Raw genomic sequence first — 21,128 nt, 5'->3', positions numbered from 1 at the left:
TATCAAGTCTTACAATAACACCATAGTGTTGAGCCAAGGATAGCTTGGGTCTATTTACATTAAAGGTCATTTAGCAGACACTCTTATCCAGAGCGACATACAACATATCCAGAGCAGCCTGGGGGGCAGTTGTATGGGATCAATTTTGTGCCAAAACATTCATACAATACTTTTGAAATATCAAACAAAAACGACAAATCAAAATAGTCAATTTTTTAGACTGGCAAACAAATTCGTGTAATCGTGCAAAATATCAGTCTATTACTCTTCAGAAACCTTTTATTTTTGTTCCACGTGTTTCTCAGTTTTGTTTGACGTAATTTATTTTGGTTGCGATTCCAGCTCTCTCGTTTGCGCTCCCTGACTTTTTGCTTGCAGTTTTGGCACAAACTTCACGTGTGGGCGGGCTGTCCAGGAATGCATTCCCATTGGGTAACTTGCGTTTGACTGACAGCTACGCTCAGCGGTTCCCCCGGAAGCTGTTGCGGGCATTTCCGACTCGGATTTTGGCGGACTGTTTGACGAGTGAAATATAGTCGGCACTGAAGTCCATTCGATCCTTGTTTACCGTCAATGGATCGGTCACTCGTCAAACAGCCTGCCAAAATCCGAGTCGGAAATGGCCGCAACAGCCTCCGGGGAATGGCTGAGCGGAGCTGTCAGTCAAACACAAGTTAGCCAATGGGAATGCATTCATGGACAGCCCACCCACACGTGAAGTTTGTGCCAAAACTGCAAGCAAAAAGTCAGGGAGCACAAATGAGAAAGCTGGAATCGCAACCAAATAAATTACGTCAAACAAAACTGAAAGACGCGGAACAAAAATAAAAGGTTTCTGAAGAGTAATAGACTGATATTTTGCACGATTACACAAATTTGTTTGCCAGTCTAAAAAAATTGACTTTTTTTTGTATTTTGATTTGTTGTTTTTGTTTGATATTTCAAAAGTATTGTATGAACATTTTGGCACAAAATTGATTCCATACAGTTGGGGGTTTGGTGCCTTGTTCAAGGGCATCTCAGCCATTCCTGCTGGTCCATGGAATTGAACTGGCAGCCTTTTGGTCCCAGATCTGCTTCTCTAACCATTAGGTCATGGCTTTCTATTTAATAGTTATGCCACGAAATCAAGTCGTACATGAGTTGATAGCACCGAGTCGGCTAAAAGTTGTGTACGACGAGATTGAGTGGAATAACTTATTCTATCCACATTCACTGGATAGTGAGAAACGGGAGCATTTTTAATTTTGCAAATTGAATAAGTAAAACCTTGACACAAAACTTCAAACAATCATTTCTGCTTGGAATGTAAACAAACCGGCGAAATGACGTAGCAATTTGTGAAGGAAAAAAAACCCCCTAATTCTTGAAAAATAAAAAATCATACGGTCCTTACCATCAAAATACTCATTCCATATTTTGTTGCTTTTTTGGGGTTTTGTTTTCAAGTTTTTATTTCATCCTCGGTTGGTTCAGCAACATGCACCGCCATTTTGTTTTTCTCTACTCCCAGTATATGAGCTGATATCCTAGTAGTAGAGTAGCCAATCAGAGCACACGATTGCTCATATCCAGCCAGTGTGGACAGACTAATAGTTATGTATGGTGAAGCATACAGTAGAACAGCTTTTACAAAAAGGAACCTTGCAAGGGTTCCTACATGCATAATGAACGTTCATTTTCAGTAGCTCCTGCAGACCCCAAGTGAAAAACAGCATCATGCCGTTTTGGTTATAATGCGGAAAAGCGTTTCTGCAGGTCAACTATTAAGCCATGCATTTCACGTGGACATAAATGAAAATTGTTAATGATAAGCTTGCAAAACCACTTAAAAACACCAAAGTAGAGTGATACTAGTGTACAATACATTCTCAAACTATCATGTGGACAAAGCCTTAATATTCTGTAACACAAGCTGGGGAAAAACCAGCAGGACAGGACATGCTAAAACAGGCTAATATTACAGGAGCACCAACCCTTCACACTCCAGGAGAGAAGTGGAGCAATTCAACACCATCAGAGCAAAATGACACTCCTGGCCCTCTGCTCTACAACCTGGTCAAAAACACCTGCTCCCCAGCAGCACTCTCACATGACACTTTGGTTTCTCAAAACATTACCTTCTCTGGGAGAACGCGATACGATGGAAAAGCCGGAGATAAGAACAGAGGCTTTAAAAACAGACATGGTTTAGGATCTCTAAAAAGCAAGTGTTTTCTCTGACCCTAATTCATCCTCCAACACAGTGGTTTTCTGCCCCTTTTTTTTTTTTTGGTTACAATAGTAGATATCACCGTCACGTTATCAAAAAGTTATTATATTTAGGAGTCCAAGCACCAAAGTAAACACAGACCTAATGTGTTATCTCATTATCTGTAGCCGCTTTATCCTGTTCTACAGGGTCGCAGGCAAGCTGGAGCCTATCCCAGATGACTACGGGCGAAAGGCGGGGTACACCCTGGACAAGACACCAGGTCATCATAGGGCTGTTGTACTTGTATTAGTGAAAATACTTGAACCTCTCTGTGGTTAAAGGACTACCTCTCTGATCGTTATCAGAGTGATGGTCTTGGGCAAAACGTCAGAGCCACTTCTAGTACTCTCTGGAGTGCCACAGGGCTCTATACTTGGGTCCTTGTGTTTGTCAACAATTTACCCTGGGTAGTCATGTCATCGTCTGTTGCATTATACGCCGACGACACTAAGGGTTATCACGCAATTAACACCTCCGAGGACTGTGCATGCCTGCAAAACGATCTTGACAGCATATGTAGTTGGTGTGATCTCTGGAGGATGGACCTCAATCTGTCCAAGTGTGGGCTTCTGTCGTTCGTGAGAAGCTCCAAGCCTCTGCTGACCACATACCAACTGAAGGATGCACCTGTCAAAATGACAGTCACAGAAGGACCTTGGTGTAGGTGCAACAGGCTTATCGAATCAGTCTCGTGTAAAAAAGGATCAGTCTCAAATTCATTAATTCAAGTGTCTAATAGTTTATAGCTAAACTATTAAAATCAATGGAATAACTTGGTGATGCTCCTATAGTTTTAGTGAGTATTGTAGCTCTAATGTAACACGTTTACTCTAGATCTATAACATTCATAACACAACCCAATGGGCGAAGGCAATTAGAATACTTGTTTGGCAGAGGTTGGCATTCAGTGAATGTTGTAGCAACAGACAGGACACCGTTTACTCCAAAGGTACAAGTTTATTGAAATGGCTGACACGAATTAGCAAACTAATACTGATCAGATATAGCAACAATAGCAGCCAAGGAATAATTTAATATGAATGGTGATACAGTGTATACAAGTAATAATCAGTAGTGTATAAAGCAATAGTCGGTAGTAAGTAGAATAATAACCAGGATGAGAAATCAGCAGTGAATATGACGACCAAGGCACTAATGGTGACCAGAAGTAATGAGCTATATGCAAGTGTTGCAGTGTAGGGGCGAGTGAATTAAAATGTGAGAGGGAAATCGCGCGTGCGTGCGTAGGCATGTGTGCAGCTGCGCACTAACGAGATGAGGAGGAGCTAGGAAGACCGCGTGCGCAGGCGCATGACGAGGAGGAGGGGAGTGAGGGAGCGAGGCAGTGCATGCATGAGAGATAGGCATGGTACCATATGTAAAATGTAGTGCGCAAGCATTTGTGCTAGGCTCCGCCTAAAAGGGGATGGGCAACAAGGAGAGCACACGAGGGAGAGAGACAAAGGATCTGTAGCTTAAAACTAGTCCCAGCTAGGCCTTAAACCCAAACTTCTACTCAACCCTTAGCTACTCCTGAAATCCCAATGTTGAGGGGTGTGGTGTGACGGAGGGAGTTAGAGAGCGCGAGCATGCACGATCTGAGTAATACGAATAATAAACAAGCAAATCAAACACGCAGTCCAAGACCGGCTTTCATGTGAATCAAAATGCGTACATTTAAACCATGAATGAATTCAAATAAACACTCTTTGCATTAACTAGCCACAACTAAGACTAACAATTGCCCAGATGCCAGCCTTAAGACTAGGTCACAACCGGACATATGATTTTTTTTGGCTGTGCGATTTTTGGCATTTCCCAAATCGCTGCGTTTTTTTTTGTTCGTGGAGAAAGGCGCACGTTGGCCTTAAGTTTGTCTTGCAACCTGAAAAAACGTAAGCGCCCATAGTGTTTGTTTGACATGACAAAGAACCTCTGTGGCCGGTCTGTGGCCAGTCTACGGCTCGAAAATCAGCACGTCACATGCGCGCCCTCCGTGCGTTTCACGCGGGCCCTCCATGCATTTCTTGCATTTTTTGCATGTAGACCGGCCGTAGGAGCACGTACGGCCGGTTGTGACCGAGGCATTACTTGAGATCGCTCTTGCTTGGCGACTGAAAGTGTGCTGTCTGTTATCTGAAGACAGTGCGGAGCGCAGGTCCAGGGAGAAAACAGGTCTGTTCCTTTTGCTTTTACAGCTCATCAGCTGAAGCTCTTCGGTGTCCCGTCGGTCGTCCGATGATCTGGAAGGAATCTTGCTTGTAGTTCGTCGACACTGCGAAAGGGAAAAAGGGATCTGGTCGCCCTTTCTCTTTAAAATACTGCATGGGCTGCAGTAACTAACCGCTTCACTCATTACTGCAACTATGCGAAGATCAAATACATTGAACTTTGGCTAAAGGTCCGGTATCAATAGCTCGTTCTTTGTCCTTTGTTCTTCTGTAGCACAGATGCAATGACGTCTCTTTCACGCATGGGGATCCACCGCCAGACGGAGGGAATTTCGATTCCGCCGTGGGTTTTAAAGCAGTCGTGACATCACTGTATTTGGTATCCGGTATCATCTCTGTATCCAATACCATTACAGGGAGTCAGAAGAATGGACGGAGATAGAACATGGCATCGAGTACAGGCATTGGTGTGTTCAATGCTGTAACAGTGGAAGGGGAGAAGATGGGCCATAAAGTGAAGCAGGGAATTGTGGGTACTATGGCTACGGCATGGCAGCCCCCCCTACATTGGTGTTACAGTCACGCCATATCTCAAGTGGAACTCTCATGGCCAATTGGTTTTAGCTAAAGCGAATAAAATGTTGGGCTTTGTTACAAGATCTACTTTTGAGGTTAGAGATATCAGGGTGCGGAAGTCTCTTTACAGCTCTCTGGTCAGAAGCTGTTTGGCGTACTGCTCTCAGGTCTGGGCTCCGCAATCAGTTATCCTGCTGTACTCAGTTGAGAGAATCCAGAGACGCACAACTAAGTATATTTTATCTCTTTCGTTTAAATCAGATGTTAACTACAAGGACAGAGTGTTAAAGCTAGGACCCCTTCCTGTGTGTTACTGGCATGAGTACCTGGATTTTTAATCTTTTTAAATCTATGTCAACAGACCATAATATTTCTATTAGTGTACCTAGAAGGTTTACTAGGCGATTAGATTTGTCTAGGGGAACCATGTTAAATGTACCCAGGGCTAATACTGTAACTTTTCAGACCAGTTTTTATATTCAGGGTCCTAGAATCTGGAATATTTTACCCCCACATTTAAGGAATTTGAATCAATCACTTTCACAGTTTAAGAAGGACCTTTTTTTTTTTTTTTTAAATATTATAGTAATTTAACTAGGCTTTATTTTGATATTGATAGACCACAGACTTTTAAATCTGTGTACAAGTGTCATACATGTCAGCCAGTCATCACTCTCGGCACCAGTTTGTGCTGCTTTTAGTCTGTATACTTCTAGGCCGGTTTCCCCCCCCCTTCTTTTTCTAATACGTTTTATTTATTGTACTATTTAAAATTTTTTTTTTAAATTTTGCAGGACCTCAGGTATTGGAGCTTATTGCTCTGTTGATGGATTCCCTGCCATTTAAATCAGCGAAGTTAATAAAAAAAAAAAAAAAAAATTCAGAAAGTTATACAGCTTCAAAAAAAATTTGTATAAAATTTAATAATTATTATAAATCTATACTCTAGGGGTCTGTGGAATTTTACAGTTTAAAGTGCATATCACGGGTAAATTCAGGAGCAAGATCAACGTAATTCTATTTTATATTAAACTTTGGTCAAATGTGTGTCACATTTTGCATTTTGTGCAATTTTTTTACCTTGCACAATATCAGAAAAATTCAGTTGAAATCAAGCCATTTGAGGCGAATTGGTCCGCCTCTGAAAAAACTTGGCATTTGGATTTCCCGGCAAACATTGATTTTCGTGACGCCGCGTGCGGGACGCCGCGTGCGGGACGCCGCGTGCGGGACGCCGCGTGCGGGACGCCGCGTGCGGGACGCCTCCCTCTGAACCCTACGTCAGCGCTGGTTTGTTTATGAGAAAACGACCTGGTGGTTTTCTGCAAATTTCTTCAACATTATCGCGTAATTATTAAAATGGTTAACAGCTGTATCGTAGGAGGGTGTAGCAACACCAATCTTGATGGGATTAGTACTCATCGTTTCCCAAAAGACCGGACAATGAGAGAGAAATGGGAGCGCTTGGTCTACACAGGCTGTGCACTGAAACCGTGCAAAGCTCGCGCAGCCTGCTGGCGCTTCTGCAGGTAACATCACGAATCTGGCTCCAGACTCCCTTGGGATTTTTCCAGACGCGTTTTGTTGTTTTTGTTTTATTTTTTTCTGCTGTAGACCGATGGCCTGGCGCAAAATTACCCTTCTGGATGAGTGTGTAAAGGGACATACTTTCATATTTAAAACAAACAAACAAAAAAAACGAATTGGTCCTTGGCTACAAAAAGTTTGCAGCCACAATTAACATTAATTAGAGCATGAAAATGGTCAAGTACTGAATACAGGCCTAAATCTCATTCTTACATTTACATAACACTGCATTCATTCTAGTAGTTTTCGTTACGTATGCATCATTATTGCATTAATTTCCGACGACACAACACGTACTGCTTCCGAGTTAAGCAAAGGCTGGCAGGCCAGGAGTCGGACTGACGGAGCTGACTTTTTTTTTTTTTTTTTAAACAGCCTGTACATATTTTGCCATATAAATGTGACAAAGGTGAAAGCCCATTCAAAAGGAGCGATTGTAATACTGCAACACAACTCTGCCCTATCCTGTGGGTGGTTCATTAAATGCGAATGACTCAAATACCGTAATAAAAGAATAAACAGCATTGTTCATCACTGCTGAAAAAAAAAGTTTCCCCCTTTTTCAATGGATTTCTAGAGCAAGTACAAGAGACACAAACTGGAGCAAGGACAAGCACACAGTATGTGCACACACACACACACACACACACACACACACACACACACACACACAGTGACATTGCATTTTCTCTGCCTTTATTTATTTCTCATTCATTCAGTTTCAAGTTAAACACTAAGGGAGAACATTTTTCCCCTTCATCACGCACACCAGCACTTCTTTTCTCCTGTTGTCATCCTGCTCTGATCAAACACCATCTGTATCACTGACCACTACACTCCCTGAGGTACTCAACACACAGAAACAGGACTGGACAAAACACAAAGCTGCTCGATGGAATTTATTTGCTATATACAGGTGTGCATTTTGGTCACAAGATCAGGGCTGGGAGTCCGAAAGGTGGGAAGAGAGTAGTGTAGAGATGAAAGTGGAGCAAAGAAAAAAAATCCCGAACTTTTGAAAGTCAAACTAAGACCCCGTCCACACGTAGCTGGGTATCTGCTAAATCGAAGATATTTTTCTACGTTTTGGCCTGTCATCCACATGAAAACACATCAAAAACGAATATTTAAAAAAAACTCCGGGCAAAGTGAAGATTTTTGAAAACTCCGTGTATGCCTTTTCGTGTAGACAGAGATAACCGGAGTTTTGCGTTTTAGAACGTCACAATCTGCGCCAAAAAAATGACAACAAATCTGCCCTGACGTCAAACGTGCGACCTTTGTTTACTGCAGAAGCCAGATTAAGCATGGACAAAGAGTAATGGATCGGAGTAGTGCCTTGAAAGCGTTAATTATTGTGCAGGTGCTATTCTGATGTGATCAGGGGGTAGGATTTGGGGAAATAATGCCATCTCTGTTCTGTAAAGTTATCCTACCTCTTGGATTTGTCCTACCAAGCCTACTGCGCATGCGCGAAGCCTACTGCGCATGCGCAGAACACATGACGTCATTACAATTAGCAAGTTCTTATACAGACCGTTTTATTATTCAAAACAAGTCATTACAAATTATTTGACTCGGCCAAAGACTCGACCAATACGCACAAAACAAAAATCGGCAAATGCGTGAAATACTCACCGATTTTCTATCAGACCAGCTGATCGGTAGGACAAAACTACTGTTGAATTTTCCTACCCTCCTGGATTTCGCGCATGCGCAGTAGGCTTGGTAGGACACCATCTACAGGTTTGGAATGCTTATGAATGTGATTGAAAACGCAGATGTTCGGTTATGTGTGGAAGGGATTTTTTTCAAAGACGAGGTGGTGTGGATAAAACATTTTTATAAACGGAGGGGGGGAAAATGTTCGGTTTTAAAAATACCCGGCTACGTGTGTACATGGCCTAAGATGGGGGTTCGGGAGGGGCAACGTCCCCCGAAAAAACATAACATGCAAAACCCTGCATTCTAGTGCATTTTAGTACTTATTTTCACGAAAACAAGTTATAACTTCTAAGCCTTTTTCTTTCATGTACATTAATGATTAACATGTCAAAAATATCAAGTTTAATTCCCCTAGTTATTGAGTAATTTTCAGGAGTGCATTTAGAAAACACGGTGATTTTCCTGCTACACAGTAGCCTAGTAAACTAGACCCACCCGCCTAGCGGCCAAAAATATTTTTTGCCTAGCGAATGGGTCTAGCCTCGCACCATATAAACAAAAACACCCCGGGCATCAAATCGTGCCCGCCAATCACAACGCAAGGTTTTTGTTTGGATTCTTTGGGCGGGCTTTTGCAGGAGTGACGACAAAGCTGCGCGACGCTGGAGAAAGCACAACAGGAAAGATGGCTACCGCTAGTGAACAGCGCGCGTTTGACTCCGCTTAGGAATCAGTTTTAAAAGAATTAGACTTGGAGTTTTCATTGAAACATGAGCAGGAAGAGGCTCTCCGCTCATTCCTTTTCAAGAAGGACGTTTTCGCTGTTTTGCCGACCGGCTATGGCAAAAGTCTGATCTACCAGCTGGCTCCGCTGGGAGCCAAAAGGATGGGGCTAGTTTGTGCAGTACGAAGAATTAATAAACAGCTTTGAAACATTACTTTTTGATTGTTTCTTATTTTCCCGTTATTTTAAATTTAAGGGAAATTATTTCACCAAACACCACTAAATAAAAACTCTCAAACAGTTTAAGCAAACCCTTGAAAAACACTTGGGGGGGGGGGGGGGGGGGGGGAGTGTATGTGGTACAGACTCCAAACTTGTGGTCATTATCTCCAAACTTCTTAATATCTAAAGCCTGTTTATTAATTAATACGCATTTTGAAAAATTATTTATTTCAAGGCCTCCCCCACTGCTTTCTGTCGCTCTGACTACGTCACAGTCACTGTTGCGCTGATTGGTCAGAGCGTTGGCCTATACGCACAGAGACAGTTTGAAAGACAGTGGTTTGTTCCTCCCACACCCTTCGGAAATGTCTACGGATCGAGGCCAGACTAAATATTCACATTTAGTCTGGCTTGCCAGGCTAGCTACACAGTTCATTACTTTGGGGGGGGGGAACAAAAACAAACAAACAAAAAAAAAAACCAGACAGTTGAAGGTAAACTCAGCAAAATCCCAAAACAGTCCTGTTAAAAGGTAAAGGTCTGTAATGGCCCTTTTCCACTACCCTTTTTCAGCTCGCTTCAGCTCACTTCAGCCCGACACGGCTCATGTTTCGACTACCTCAGAGCAGCACGACTCAGCTCGCTTCAGCCCTACTCAGCACCCAAAACTCGCACGGTTTTGGAGTAGGGCTGAAGCGAGCAAAACCGAGCCGAGTGGGGCTAGGGGCGTGAGGAGACACTCCCCTGTGCACTGATTGGTGAGGAGGAGTGTCCTCACATGCCCACACATGCCCCGCGAGCACGCTGGGATCTGTACACACCGTAAACCCGGAAGAAGAAGAATTACGAGAATTTCTGAAGCCTTATGCGCCTCGCCTCATCTATACGCTCTTGCCAGTATCTGTTGGCGTTGTCGGTGACAACAAGCCACAGCACCAAGACCAGCAACACTAACGACTCCATGTCCTCCATGTTTATTGTTTACTATCCGGGTCGTGAGACTACCGCTTAAAAGATCACTGATGTCACTGTTTGCGCCGCCTAACGACATCACGTGACGTCCACCCACTTTCGCTAACTCCACCCAATGTGTCCACCCACTTCCAGCCAGCACGGTTCAGCGCGGTTGTAGTCGAAATGCAACTCCAACAGCCCCACTCAGCTCGACTCAGCCCAACTCAGCACGGCACGGCTCAGCCCAACTCAGCCGCGTTGGTAGTGGAAAAGCGGCATTAGAGTTTCTAAAGCTTTCAGGTTTCAATGTTGGGGACATTGAGCCTCGTTTATCAATCTTTTAGTAGAGTTGTGCATTTGCATAAACTAAAGTGAACTTAACATTTCCAATTTATATTTATGCGAGTTGAAGCCAATTGTTTACATTAATTCGTATTGTCTAAATTTAAACACACCAATGAATACCAAATTTCTCATGTAAATCAGGGGCGTAGCTAGGATTTTTCAGGGTGTGCACGCGCGTGTCACACACTGACTGGCAGCCTGAGTACATTATGTAACAAAAAAAATTACCATTGCTAGTTTAGAAACGGCTCTTCCATTATTGCAGTTTCTTCCACGTTTTCTTGACGCTGTGGTCTAGAAATGGCACTAAAACTTAGCTTCGAAGCCACAAAATGCAACTTCGATGGAGGAAAAAAAAAAAAAAAAAAAAACCACAAATTGCTTTCCTCTCTTGATGTCAAAAGGAGGAGGAAAGTTTTGCTTGTTTTGACATGGCGAATTATTAACATGAGGAAATACTCGTAATTCGCAACTAAAAAGACTGCAGCTCCGCTGGCAGCTTGAACATGCTTTCTAGTGCGATTGTGTTGCGCTTGCGCAGAACAGTGTCAGTCCTGCGCACCTTAGCTTGTGCACCTGAAGGCGCGCCTTGGGCGTGCGCGCGCCTAACGAGCTCCGGCACGCATGCCGTTAACAAAGAACACCTGTCTTTAATCAATAAACTGTGTTTGGGCTATTTAAGGACTGCACCCATGCAAGGACCGCGTCCAGGAACAGGAAAAATCCATTTCTCCATTTGGAAAACCGGAGATTTTCAAGAGTTTTGTCAAATATCCGGATTTCTGGGTAAATCCAGAAGACTTTTCATCTATAGTAGTGTCAATCACAGTGGCACTAGCCAATCACTGAATCTGCACTTTCCTCCAAGTGGGTTATGCCATGATGCAGCATGAACAGGAGTTTGAAAAGGCATGGCTGGCTGGCATCATGTGTCTTGGAGGAAACACGAGATAGCCTTCACCCTCCCAGACTGGTCGCTGCTGTATGGGTCATTGTGTTTGGCTGTTTTATACAACACCGTCTGGATCATCTCTCCCACTTTTTTTTTTAAAAACATTCCTGCTCTAATAGCCCTTTTCCACTACCCTTTTTCAGCTTGCTTCAGCCCGACACGGCTCGCGTTTCGACTATCTCAGAACAGCACGACTCAGCTCGCTTCAGCCCTGCTTAGCACCCAAAACTCGCACGGTTTTGGAGTGGGGCTGAAGCGAGCCAAACCGAGCCGAGTGGGGCTAGGGGCGTGAGGAGACACTCCCCTGTGCACTGATTGGTGAGGGGGAGTGTCCTCACATGCCCACACACGCCCCGCGAGCGCGCTGGGATCTGTAAACACCGTAAACCCGGAAGAAGAAGAATTACGAGAATTACGAAGCCTTATGCGCCTCGCCTCATCTATACGCTCTTGCCAGTATCTGTTGGCGTTGTCGGTGACAACAAGCCACAGCACCAAGACCAGCAACACTAACGACTCCATGTTTATTGTTTACTATCCGGGTCGTGAGACTACCGCTTAAAAGGTCACTGATGTCACTGTTTGCGCCGCCTAACGACATCACGTGACGTCCACCCACTTTCGCTAACTCCACCCAATGTGTCCACCCACTTCCAGCCAGCACGGTTCAGCGCGGTTGTAGTCGAAATGCAACTCCAACAGCCCCGCTCAGCCCGACTCAGCACGGCATGGCTCAGCCCAACTCAGCCGCGTTGGTAGTGGAAAAGCGGCAAAAATGTACAGTACCAGTTACAAGTTTGGACACACGTTCTAATTCAGTGGGTTTTTTTCATTATTTTTATTAATTAAAAAAGACCCTTCTTGATGTCTTAAAGTAACGATGGCTGTCGTTTCTCTTTACCTAGTTGAGCGGTTCTTGACATAATATGGATTACTACAGATGGGCTACTGAATAGGGCCGTTTATCTTTTACTGCTTGATCTTAAATGCATTAAGGAGGCAAGAAACTCGTCCACCAACTAACTTGACGAGGCATTCCAGGAGACAACCTCATGAAGCTGGTCAAGATAATACCGATAGAGTGCAAAGCATCATCAAGGTGGATACTTTGAAGAATATAAAATATGAAAAAAAAAAATTCTCTTCAACACTCTTGTTTACCACACAATTCCAGATGTCTTCAGTATCGTTCTACAATAATTATGCAGGCAGCCATCGCCTGAAGCTTAGAGAAGCAGCCTTGGGCCCAAAGAGTCTTTGGTTTGATTCCTGGGACCAGCAGGAAAAATGTGAGGACAGCTGAGTGACTGAACAGCACTTTCCAGTCCCCCCAGGATTCCGCGGGCCTTTTTTGTGATTGTTGCGGGCTAAAATGTCTGATGCTGTGGGGGGGGTTTCCAAAAAATTGCGATGAAAGTTGCGGTGTTTTTTAGGTTTTTGTCACAATTACACTGCGGGAGGAAGTGAAAGTTGCGAGAAATTGTTGCGATTTTCTCTTTTTGTGATTAAAATTGAGTGATGTTAAATATTAAGTTATTACTGAAAAACTGTTGCTAAAAAAAAAAAAACAGACACTGAGAAATGGCCCTATAAACAACTTTACCAATATAAAAGATTACCAGGACTACAAAAATGCAGAAAAATAGGCTTTACTTATCCAAATGCACCTGTTGGTTCAAAAGTTAGTGCAGAGAACCTCACAGCACAACATGAAGTTACCTTAAAATATAATATAAATGCCTCAGCGTTCATGTAAGAAAAAAACCCAAAAAAACTAATACTAGTACTGTGTGCAGGCAGTCTCTCCTGAAGACTAAATTAAACAATAATTATAAGCTAATAAAATAAATGGCTCAGGCTTCATAGAAGAAAAAAAAAAACAATTTGAACAGAATCTCACAGTATGATGCTGAAGCTGCCTAAACAATGGAAAATAAAATACCATTTTGGCAAAAATGTTGGTATCCATTAATTTCTGTATTAAGTGTAAAAAAAAAAAGTGCACACAGTCCTTCACTGTAAACATAATACACTTTCAGTAACAGAATTTAAGCCGATATAAACACTGACTCGCACATGCAGTGTTGCCAGATACTGCTGACGTTTTCCAGCCCAAAATATGTTCAAAACCCGCCAAAATGCACTTAAAACCGCCCAATCTGGCAACACTGCGCACATGCTGCTTCTCTTGAACGTATACACGGAAGTAAGGCGGAAGGTAGTTTGTCGACGTCACCTCAAGACGACGCTGACGATTGGTCAAATTTGCGGGAAAGTTGCGGTGATTGGATATAATTGCAACACCGCCCTGAATTCGCGGGGATTGGTTGAATGCGCGTTGAATCGCGAAATCCTGGAGGGTTTGACTTTCCCCTCCCTCTATATCGCGGCTGAAGTGCTCATGAGCAAGGCACCTAATCCCCAACTGTTCCCCGGGCACTGTAGCATAGCTGCTCACTGCTCTGGGTGTGTGCACGTGCTCGTTGGGTTGAAAGCAGATGAGGAATTTCGCTGTGCTTGAGTGTACATGCGACAAAGGCTTCTTAACATGGGGGGAGTACAGAAAAACCTATGAATGAGTCCAAATCAAAGTCCTTCACACACCATGTGGCACATAGGGCGGCGCCAATCTCCGTTTCCATAGCCCTTGGCCTCTTACATAGCTAAGGTTACAGTGGGGGACTAGTTTTCTAGTAACTGCGAGAGTTTGACTCCCCGCTCGCATCTGTATTACAGCGTGCCTTGCCAGACAGCAGTAGGCCATTATTAAAAAATGTTCTGTTTCCGGTCCACCGGCCGGGTGAGTGCCGTTTATGCGGTTGAAATATTTTTTTAACGCTGGTTTTTCGACATTTTTTTCGGGCTCGTAAATCTAAAATTGAACTTGACATTTACGCATTCCGCGCAGAATATAGAATCGAATCAGCTCTGCGCATGCGCCGTGCGGCACAAAAAAACGGCAGCCACCATGAAGGAAGGAGATCCGGAGTTTTCAAACATTTGCTTAAGTGTGAAATCGCAAAATGGTATTCTAGCGAACAACAAAATAGTCAAGATTCAGAAAAACAAATCATTCAGTGATCATTTTAATAGCGTAATTTCATCCAAACTAGGCCTAACGCTCGATTTAGAACTACAAAAAGTCCGTGTGTCGGACCATCACAAACCGTTACTGGAAAATTCGTTTGATCGTGATCCATCCGAGACGTTACAAACAGCTTTTGAGTTTTGTTATGCGAAATTCATTACCTACTTTGTTAATAACCCTGACAGATCTGTAGGAACCTAATAGATCTATTCAAAATGAGAACGGAACTGAAAAAAAAAAAAAAACGCGTTTACGGAACTAATGCAGGTTGGCTGGACAGAATTAAAAACTGTCTGTAGCAAATTTAAAAAAAGTTTTTGTACAAGTTTCAGTTGATTAAACTGTCATGTTTTATTAAAATGTGTGTCTGCTTTTGTAATAAAAAAAAGCAAACAGCATTGCGATTTCTTATCCATCCATGATTTTATTTATATATATTAGTGCTGTCAAGCGATTAAAATATTTAATCGCGATTAATGTCGCGACTGTCATAGTTAACTTGCGATTAATCGCACATTTTTGTCACATGAAAAACCATTGTAATTCTCTTATCAGCATAAAAAAGTGAATGGGCTTGCTTTGTACCAATGTTTTTTTTTTTTTTATTGCAGAGCATAACACTACGGAGCCGTAGAGGGGACATGGTGAATAAAAAAATAAAGCGTGGGAATGACTTATAAGGCGTGTGCACGAGATATTAATGCGCGCGCACGAGTTATAACCCGTGCGCACGCTTTGCGTTAAGGCGTGCGCTTGGGTAATTAAAAGTGAGGGGACGAGTTACTACAGCTCCGTATAACACGTCTTGTCACAGCCACTGCAAAGTCGGGCTGGAGCCGCCGATGGGAAAACGAAACCTAAGCCGAGCACCGTGGCTCTTCGTCCCGAGGCGCGGCAGCGCGCCCTGCCCGCGCTGGTTCTTTGGGGGGAGGGCAGAGGACTCTGGCTGTGCAGGGCGTGGCATTACAGTCTAGCTGCTATCGTTTTTCTAAGCAAAGTCTCTGTTCTGTTCCAAGTTCCTGGAAGTTTCAAAAGCTTATGAAAAACCTACATGTCACAGAGCGTTAATCTTGCGATAAAAAAAAAACAAACAAAAAAAATTATCGCCGTTAAAATTGAGTCAAGTTAACGCGACATTTTTGACAGCACTAATATATATATATAAAAAATAAAAAAAACAAAAATCCCCCCCCTGAAATTTTTTTTTGCTCACCCAGTGGACAGGAAACGGATTTTTTTTTTTTTAAGGATGGCCGTAGGTACCATTTTTATGATGGTCTTTGGTATGACCAGACCATGAGTAGAACTCGATCTCCCGATCGAGAGGCGGACCCGCTAACCACTAGACCAACTCTTGGTCTATGAACAAGTAGTGTCCAAACTTTTGACTGATCCTGTACGTGAAAACCAACACTGCTTTGTTAACCACTTAAAGTGGCTTTAGGTACACAAGCTTATCTTATCGCTCCAATCACTTTATTTGACCATATACTCCTTCGAAGACACTTATAATAAACTGACGGCCTAAGAACAAGACTTGCATAATCTCAGCGTGTGAGTGAGGCGAGTGAGTGCTGACCTTGCCATTGAGTCTGGAAAAGTCAGTGTAACGCCGGAAGACCACCCAGCTCTCGTCCTGTGTCTTCTTCACCAAAATCTTATACACCTGCCACAGAAAGAGAGGGGGAAAAATTTTTTTTTTAAATAATCACGACTTTACAACACACCCTTTATGAACTTTAATTCCATTATCAAAGCACATTAATCCCCGTGCCATGAATACAACCCAAACACACAGTGCTACACAGGAACAGCAGCAACATTCACTTCCCGAACACAAAGGTCCTGGGCCATGTACAACATTTCACAAACAAGTGCAACGAACACAATAAGGCTGTGTCTGGAAATCCGTCCTCAGTAGGTCAGTAGGACAAAAACAGGCAGAATCGAGTCCAGGGTTTTCAATTTCAGAGATGCCTAACCCAAATTTTGAATTTCAGTAATCTTGAAAACATTTTTCAGTATTTTGGAATGACTTTCAGTAACAATTTATGCGCATTTCCATTATAAAGAGGTGTATATACCAATATGTTTAACATTTAAATTATTAAAAAGAACTGTTTTGTGTGAATTGAATAAACAAAACGCGAGCAGCCATCTCAACTGAATTTCCACTCAACAAATTTCTAGAGCATACAATATATCACATTTTTATAAATACAATAGTGTTCCCTGTTTGCAGACATTACGGTTGACTACCAATCATTGGTATTGAATGTAACTCCTCAAAAGTATTATATTATATTGCCTGGCAAAATGTTCTACCTGTTAACGGATTCTAATAAAATTAAAAAAAAATTCTTATTTCATGCCAAAGAGAGTCCGACATTATCTTAATGTCCCAATATATAAATACTTCAGCATAATGCTTCAGAAGAGACATTGAATAAAATGACATTTATAATTGTATTTAAAACAGTGGAATGATCAATTTTTTGCCACAATCCCAACAGCACTAATCATAAAATTCTGTTTTTGATCATACTACATGTACATTTGCACTTGCAACACTGAAAAGACTTTGAATTAAAGAAGTCCAGCCAGTGTTTGATATTTCAGTGAATAAAAATCAGACATGTAAAAAGAAACCGAATAAGTTTAACTCACATTTCATGGCACTAATCGGCAAGTTCAACTCCAAGCACAGGTCAACCATCACCGCTTCAGCGCGTGTCACGTTCCGTGTCTTTTCATCCACAGATTTCGTAAAAAACTGCTGGATACCCCCAGATTTACTTTCCACCTGACTCGCCATTTCAGCATACTCTATGTCTCCCATACTCAAATAGCGGCCCCCGGGCCATTTTAGGCCCCCGGGGGGGTCTATTTCTGGCCCGCGAGCTGTTCTGTGTGTGTGTGTGTGTGTTTTTTTTTTAATTTGTTTTTTTTTTCAATCGCGCTGTCCGCTCTTATTTTGAAAGAGCGCCCCTTGCACTGCGACGAGATGTGAGGATTGCCTCCATGGCAACGATAAACAAATAGCAAGGCTAATCTAAGCCCTCGCAAAACTCCAGACAGTCAGTTTACCGGCCGTAGCCACAATGGCATGCTCGAAGTTTGCACCAAAAAGAAAACTGGACAGCGAGAACCGCCAATTCCAACCAGAATGGACAGAAAGGTTTGCGTTCTTTCTTCCACCGTCCAGCACTCGACCTTTGGGTTTAATCTGCCAAGAAAGTGTCGCGGCAATAAAAATGTAAAAATAAAATAAAAATGCGGTATTGCAACCGGCTCACTAATGAACATACACATCAGTGTGTCTCCCTGGCTATCACACCATTCAAACCAAGGTTCCAAACATTGGCCAAAGACACACGAGGCCATTTCTCCCATTAAGCAATATTGAGTGTGTGAGTTAGTTCTTGAGTTTGTTAACCAAAGCACAGAAAATGGTCAGCTTGAAGGGTATTTGTTTTGGATTATTAACAGGGTAATGTTTTATTCAGTTATTTATTTGTTTTATTTATTTTATTCAGTTATTTATGCCCAAATGAAAAATATATTTTTATTTTAGGTAGGCCCTAATACTGTTGTGTTCAATGACAAGGAAATGTTAAAATAAATGCATTACATTATTATGGCATGTATCATACACATTCTCAATAAATGGCCCTTTGAGTAAATGGAAAAAAAAAAAAAATGTGGCCCCTCATCATTTCTATTTGAGTACCCCTGCTCTATGCTTTTTGTAGTTGACATGCCGCGTGCAGTCATCGCGACCACCATGAGTGATGTTAATGTCAGTTCTACACAGTTTGCAGTGCGCGTATCCATTGCCCTTTTGACTGGGTGTAATGCACGGCCATTCTACCGTATCGAAAACAGCGCGAACAAATGTGCGGAATCTGCGCATGTCACACACAGCATGTGCGGTTGTCGTAAAAATAAATAGCCTAGCTGTGAATCGCGCATGGATTGAAAAAGTCGCTTGGACATTTAAAAACAACTCGCTGGAATTTAAGACTTTATAATAATTCCGTACAGAATAACACTGTTTGCCGTAACATCGTATTTACGTAACTTTTCCGTACAAAATACGGCCAATCCGTACTAGTAGGCATCTCTGCAATTTGCAGCCCGTTAGCACTTGTGAAAAGTGCAGCCTGCAACAACCAAGTGAAACTTAGGCCAAGTTTACATTAGACCGTATCTGTCTCGTTTTCTTCGCGGATGCACTGTCCGTTTACATTAAAACGCCTGGAAACGGGAATCCGCCAGGGTCCACATATTCAATCCAGATCGTGTCTGATCCGGTGCTGTGTAAACATTGAGAATACGCGGATACGCTGTGTTGAGCTCTAGCTGGCGTCGTCATTGGACAACGTCACTGTGACATCCACCTTCCTGATTCGCTGGCGTTGGTCATGTGACGCGACTGCTGAAAAACGGCACAGACTTCCGCCTTGTATCACCTTTCATTAAAGAGTATAAAAGTATGAAAATACTGCAAATACTGATGCAAATACTGCCCACTGTGTAGTTATGATTGTCTTTAGGCTTGCCATCCTTCCACTTGCAAGTGGTAAGTGACGCGCATGCCCGACATGCACTGAGATCACACACACAGCGGCTCAGTCCCGAATCACTGCTCGTGCGCTTCACTCGCGCGCTCTGTGAGCTGTGCAGGGCCGGAGTGCGCACCCTCCAGAGGGCACTCGCTGTTCAGGGCGGAGTGATTTGGAGCGCAGGATGCCTGCGGAGCCGAGCGTATCCGTGTATTGGCGTTGCTGTGTGCACACTAATCGTTTTTAAAACGTTAATCTGATGATCTGCTGATACGGTCTAATGTAAACCCCACCTTAAAGAATCAAATCATTCAATTAGCCTGTGTGTTTTATTACTAATTATTTCACAAAGTGTCCAAGAGTCTGTATAGAGCACGTTTTAGCTGCATAAACTGTTCAGGAAGTACATCCGACTGTCCACTTGTCAATATCAGTTTCACAGCAATTCACGGTCTTTTATAAAACATTTACCTCACTGTTGACTTTTTCAAAATACAATCAAGATGCATTTTTTGCCTCTTAAAAACAAAAAACAGTCTCGCCTCCCCCCCCCCAGTGGTTCGCATTCTTTGTGTGTCCATGCAAAAAATAAAAATCTGCCCTGGACTTGCCCTGAATCTTAGTTTTTCTTGGTGCAGCAGTTGTTCTGCACTAAAACCCTTCGTCTTTATAATCCACTACCATCATAAAACACGTTATACTGCTAACTCGTACACTATATAGCCAAAACATTATGTGGACACCTGACCATCACACCCACATGTCCTTGCTGAACATCCCATTTTGGATTTATTCCTCCCTTTGCTGTTATAATAAACTCCACTCTTCTGGAAGGCTTTCCACTAGGTTTTGGGGCGTGGCTAAGGGGATGTGTGATCATTCAGCTACAAGAACATTAACGAGATCAGACACTGGTGTTGGGTGAGGAGGTCTGGGGTTCAGCTGGTGTTCCAGTTCATCCCATAGGTGTTCAGTGGGGTTGAGTTCAGTCAGGGCGCTCTACAGGACACTCAAGTTCTTCCACTCCAGCTTTGGAAAACCATGCCTTCATGGAGCTTGCTTTGTGCACAGGTGCACTGTCGTGCTGGAACAGGTTTGGACCTCTAAGTTCCAGTGAAGGGAAATTAATATTGTTACAGCATACAAGAGACATTCTACAAGAGACATTCAACGCTTGTACGCATGCGCAGCTTTTCTCGGTCAACTATTTCGGCTACCAAACGAACTACCGAGGCGCTGAAGTTACTAAAGGAAGACAGGCAGCGGACCGTGAACTTTAAAGCTTTATAGCGATTGGCTTAAAGACCTTAAGCCTTAAATGAATTGTAAAACTATGACAGGTGCACACTGTGCTTTTTACCAATGTACTAATGGAAGTTATAAACTTAAGCGGTGGAAGAAAGCACACAATTGTACTGGGCCTACATCTGAAGACGGGTCATGTAAATGTGAACCTCCGTTTGTTTTGATTACATTTCAAACCGAAAAAAGACCCAGAAGGATGTAAAAGATGGCAAAAAATTGCAAGTTTGTTCAGATATTTAGTTTGTCATTTATTTTTGGCAATTCTAACAAAATATTACGTAGTTATTATGCAAAAAAGGCCTACAGGTTTACTACATCTTTCCATCTGACTGTAATATCACCCACCTTCGTGTCCCATAATAAGGGCCATATAGATATAGATTATAGTCAGGAGGCCTACAGATTAAAGCAGGCTTAGATAACTTTATATCATTAACAGTAGATGTATTCATTCACACACACACGTATATACAGTGGGGCAAAAAAGTATTTAGTCAGCCACCAATTGTGCAAGTTCTCCCACTTAAAAAGATGAGAGAGGCCTGTAATTTTCATCATAGGTACACTTCAACTATGAGAGACAGAATGGGGGGAAAGAATCCAGGAAATCACATTGTAGGATTTTTAATGAATTAATTGGTAAATTCCTCGGTAAAATACGTATTTGGTCACCTACAAACAAGCAAGATTTCTGGCTCTCACAGACCTGTAACAACTTCT

At 42.6% G+C, this 21,128-nt stretch overlaps 1 protein-coding gene across 2 annotated transcripts in view; it reads right to left on the bottom strand.

Annotated features, from left to right (window-relative positions):
* The window catches only part of snx16 (sorting nexin 16), an 88,455-nt gene that overhangs the window by 10,536 nt on the left and 56,791 nt on the right, over nt 1–21,128 (bottom strand). For both annotated transcript variants that reach the window (XM_060922498.1, XM_060922499.1), the window contains exon 3: nt 16,118–16,204. In XM_060922498.1, coding sequence (XP_060778481.1) covers nt 16,118–16,204 — 87 coding nt within the window. The remainder of the gene's footprint in view (nt 1–16,117; nt 16,205–21,128) is intronic.

Source organism: Neoarius graeffei, chromosome 5 (genome assembly GCF_027579695.1).
Source record: "Neoarius graeffei isolate fNeoGra1 chromosome 5, fNeoGra1.pri, whole genome shotgun sequence".
NCBI classification, from domain to species: Eukaryota; Metazoa; Chordata; class Actinopteri; order Siluriformes; family Ariidae; genus Neoarius; species Neoarius graeffei.
Note: the sequence above shows the minus strand (reverse complement) of the source record. Positions and strands in the feature narration are given on the sequence as shown.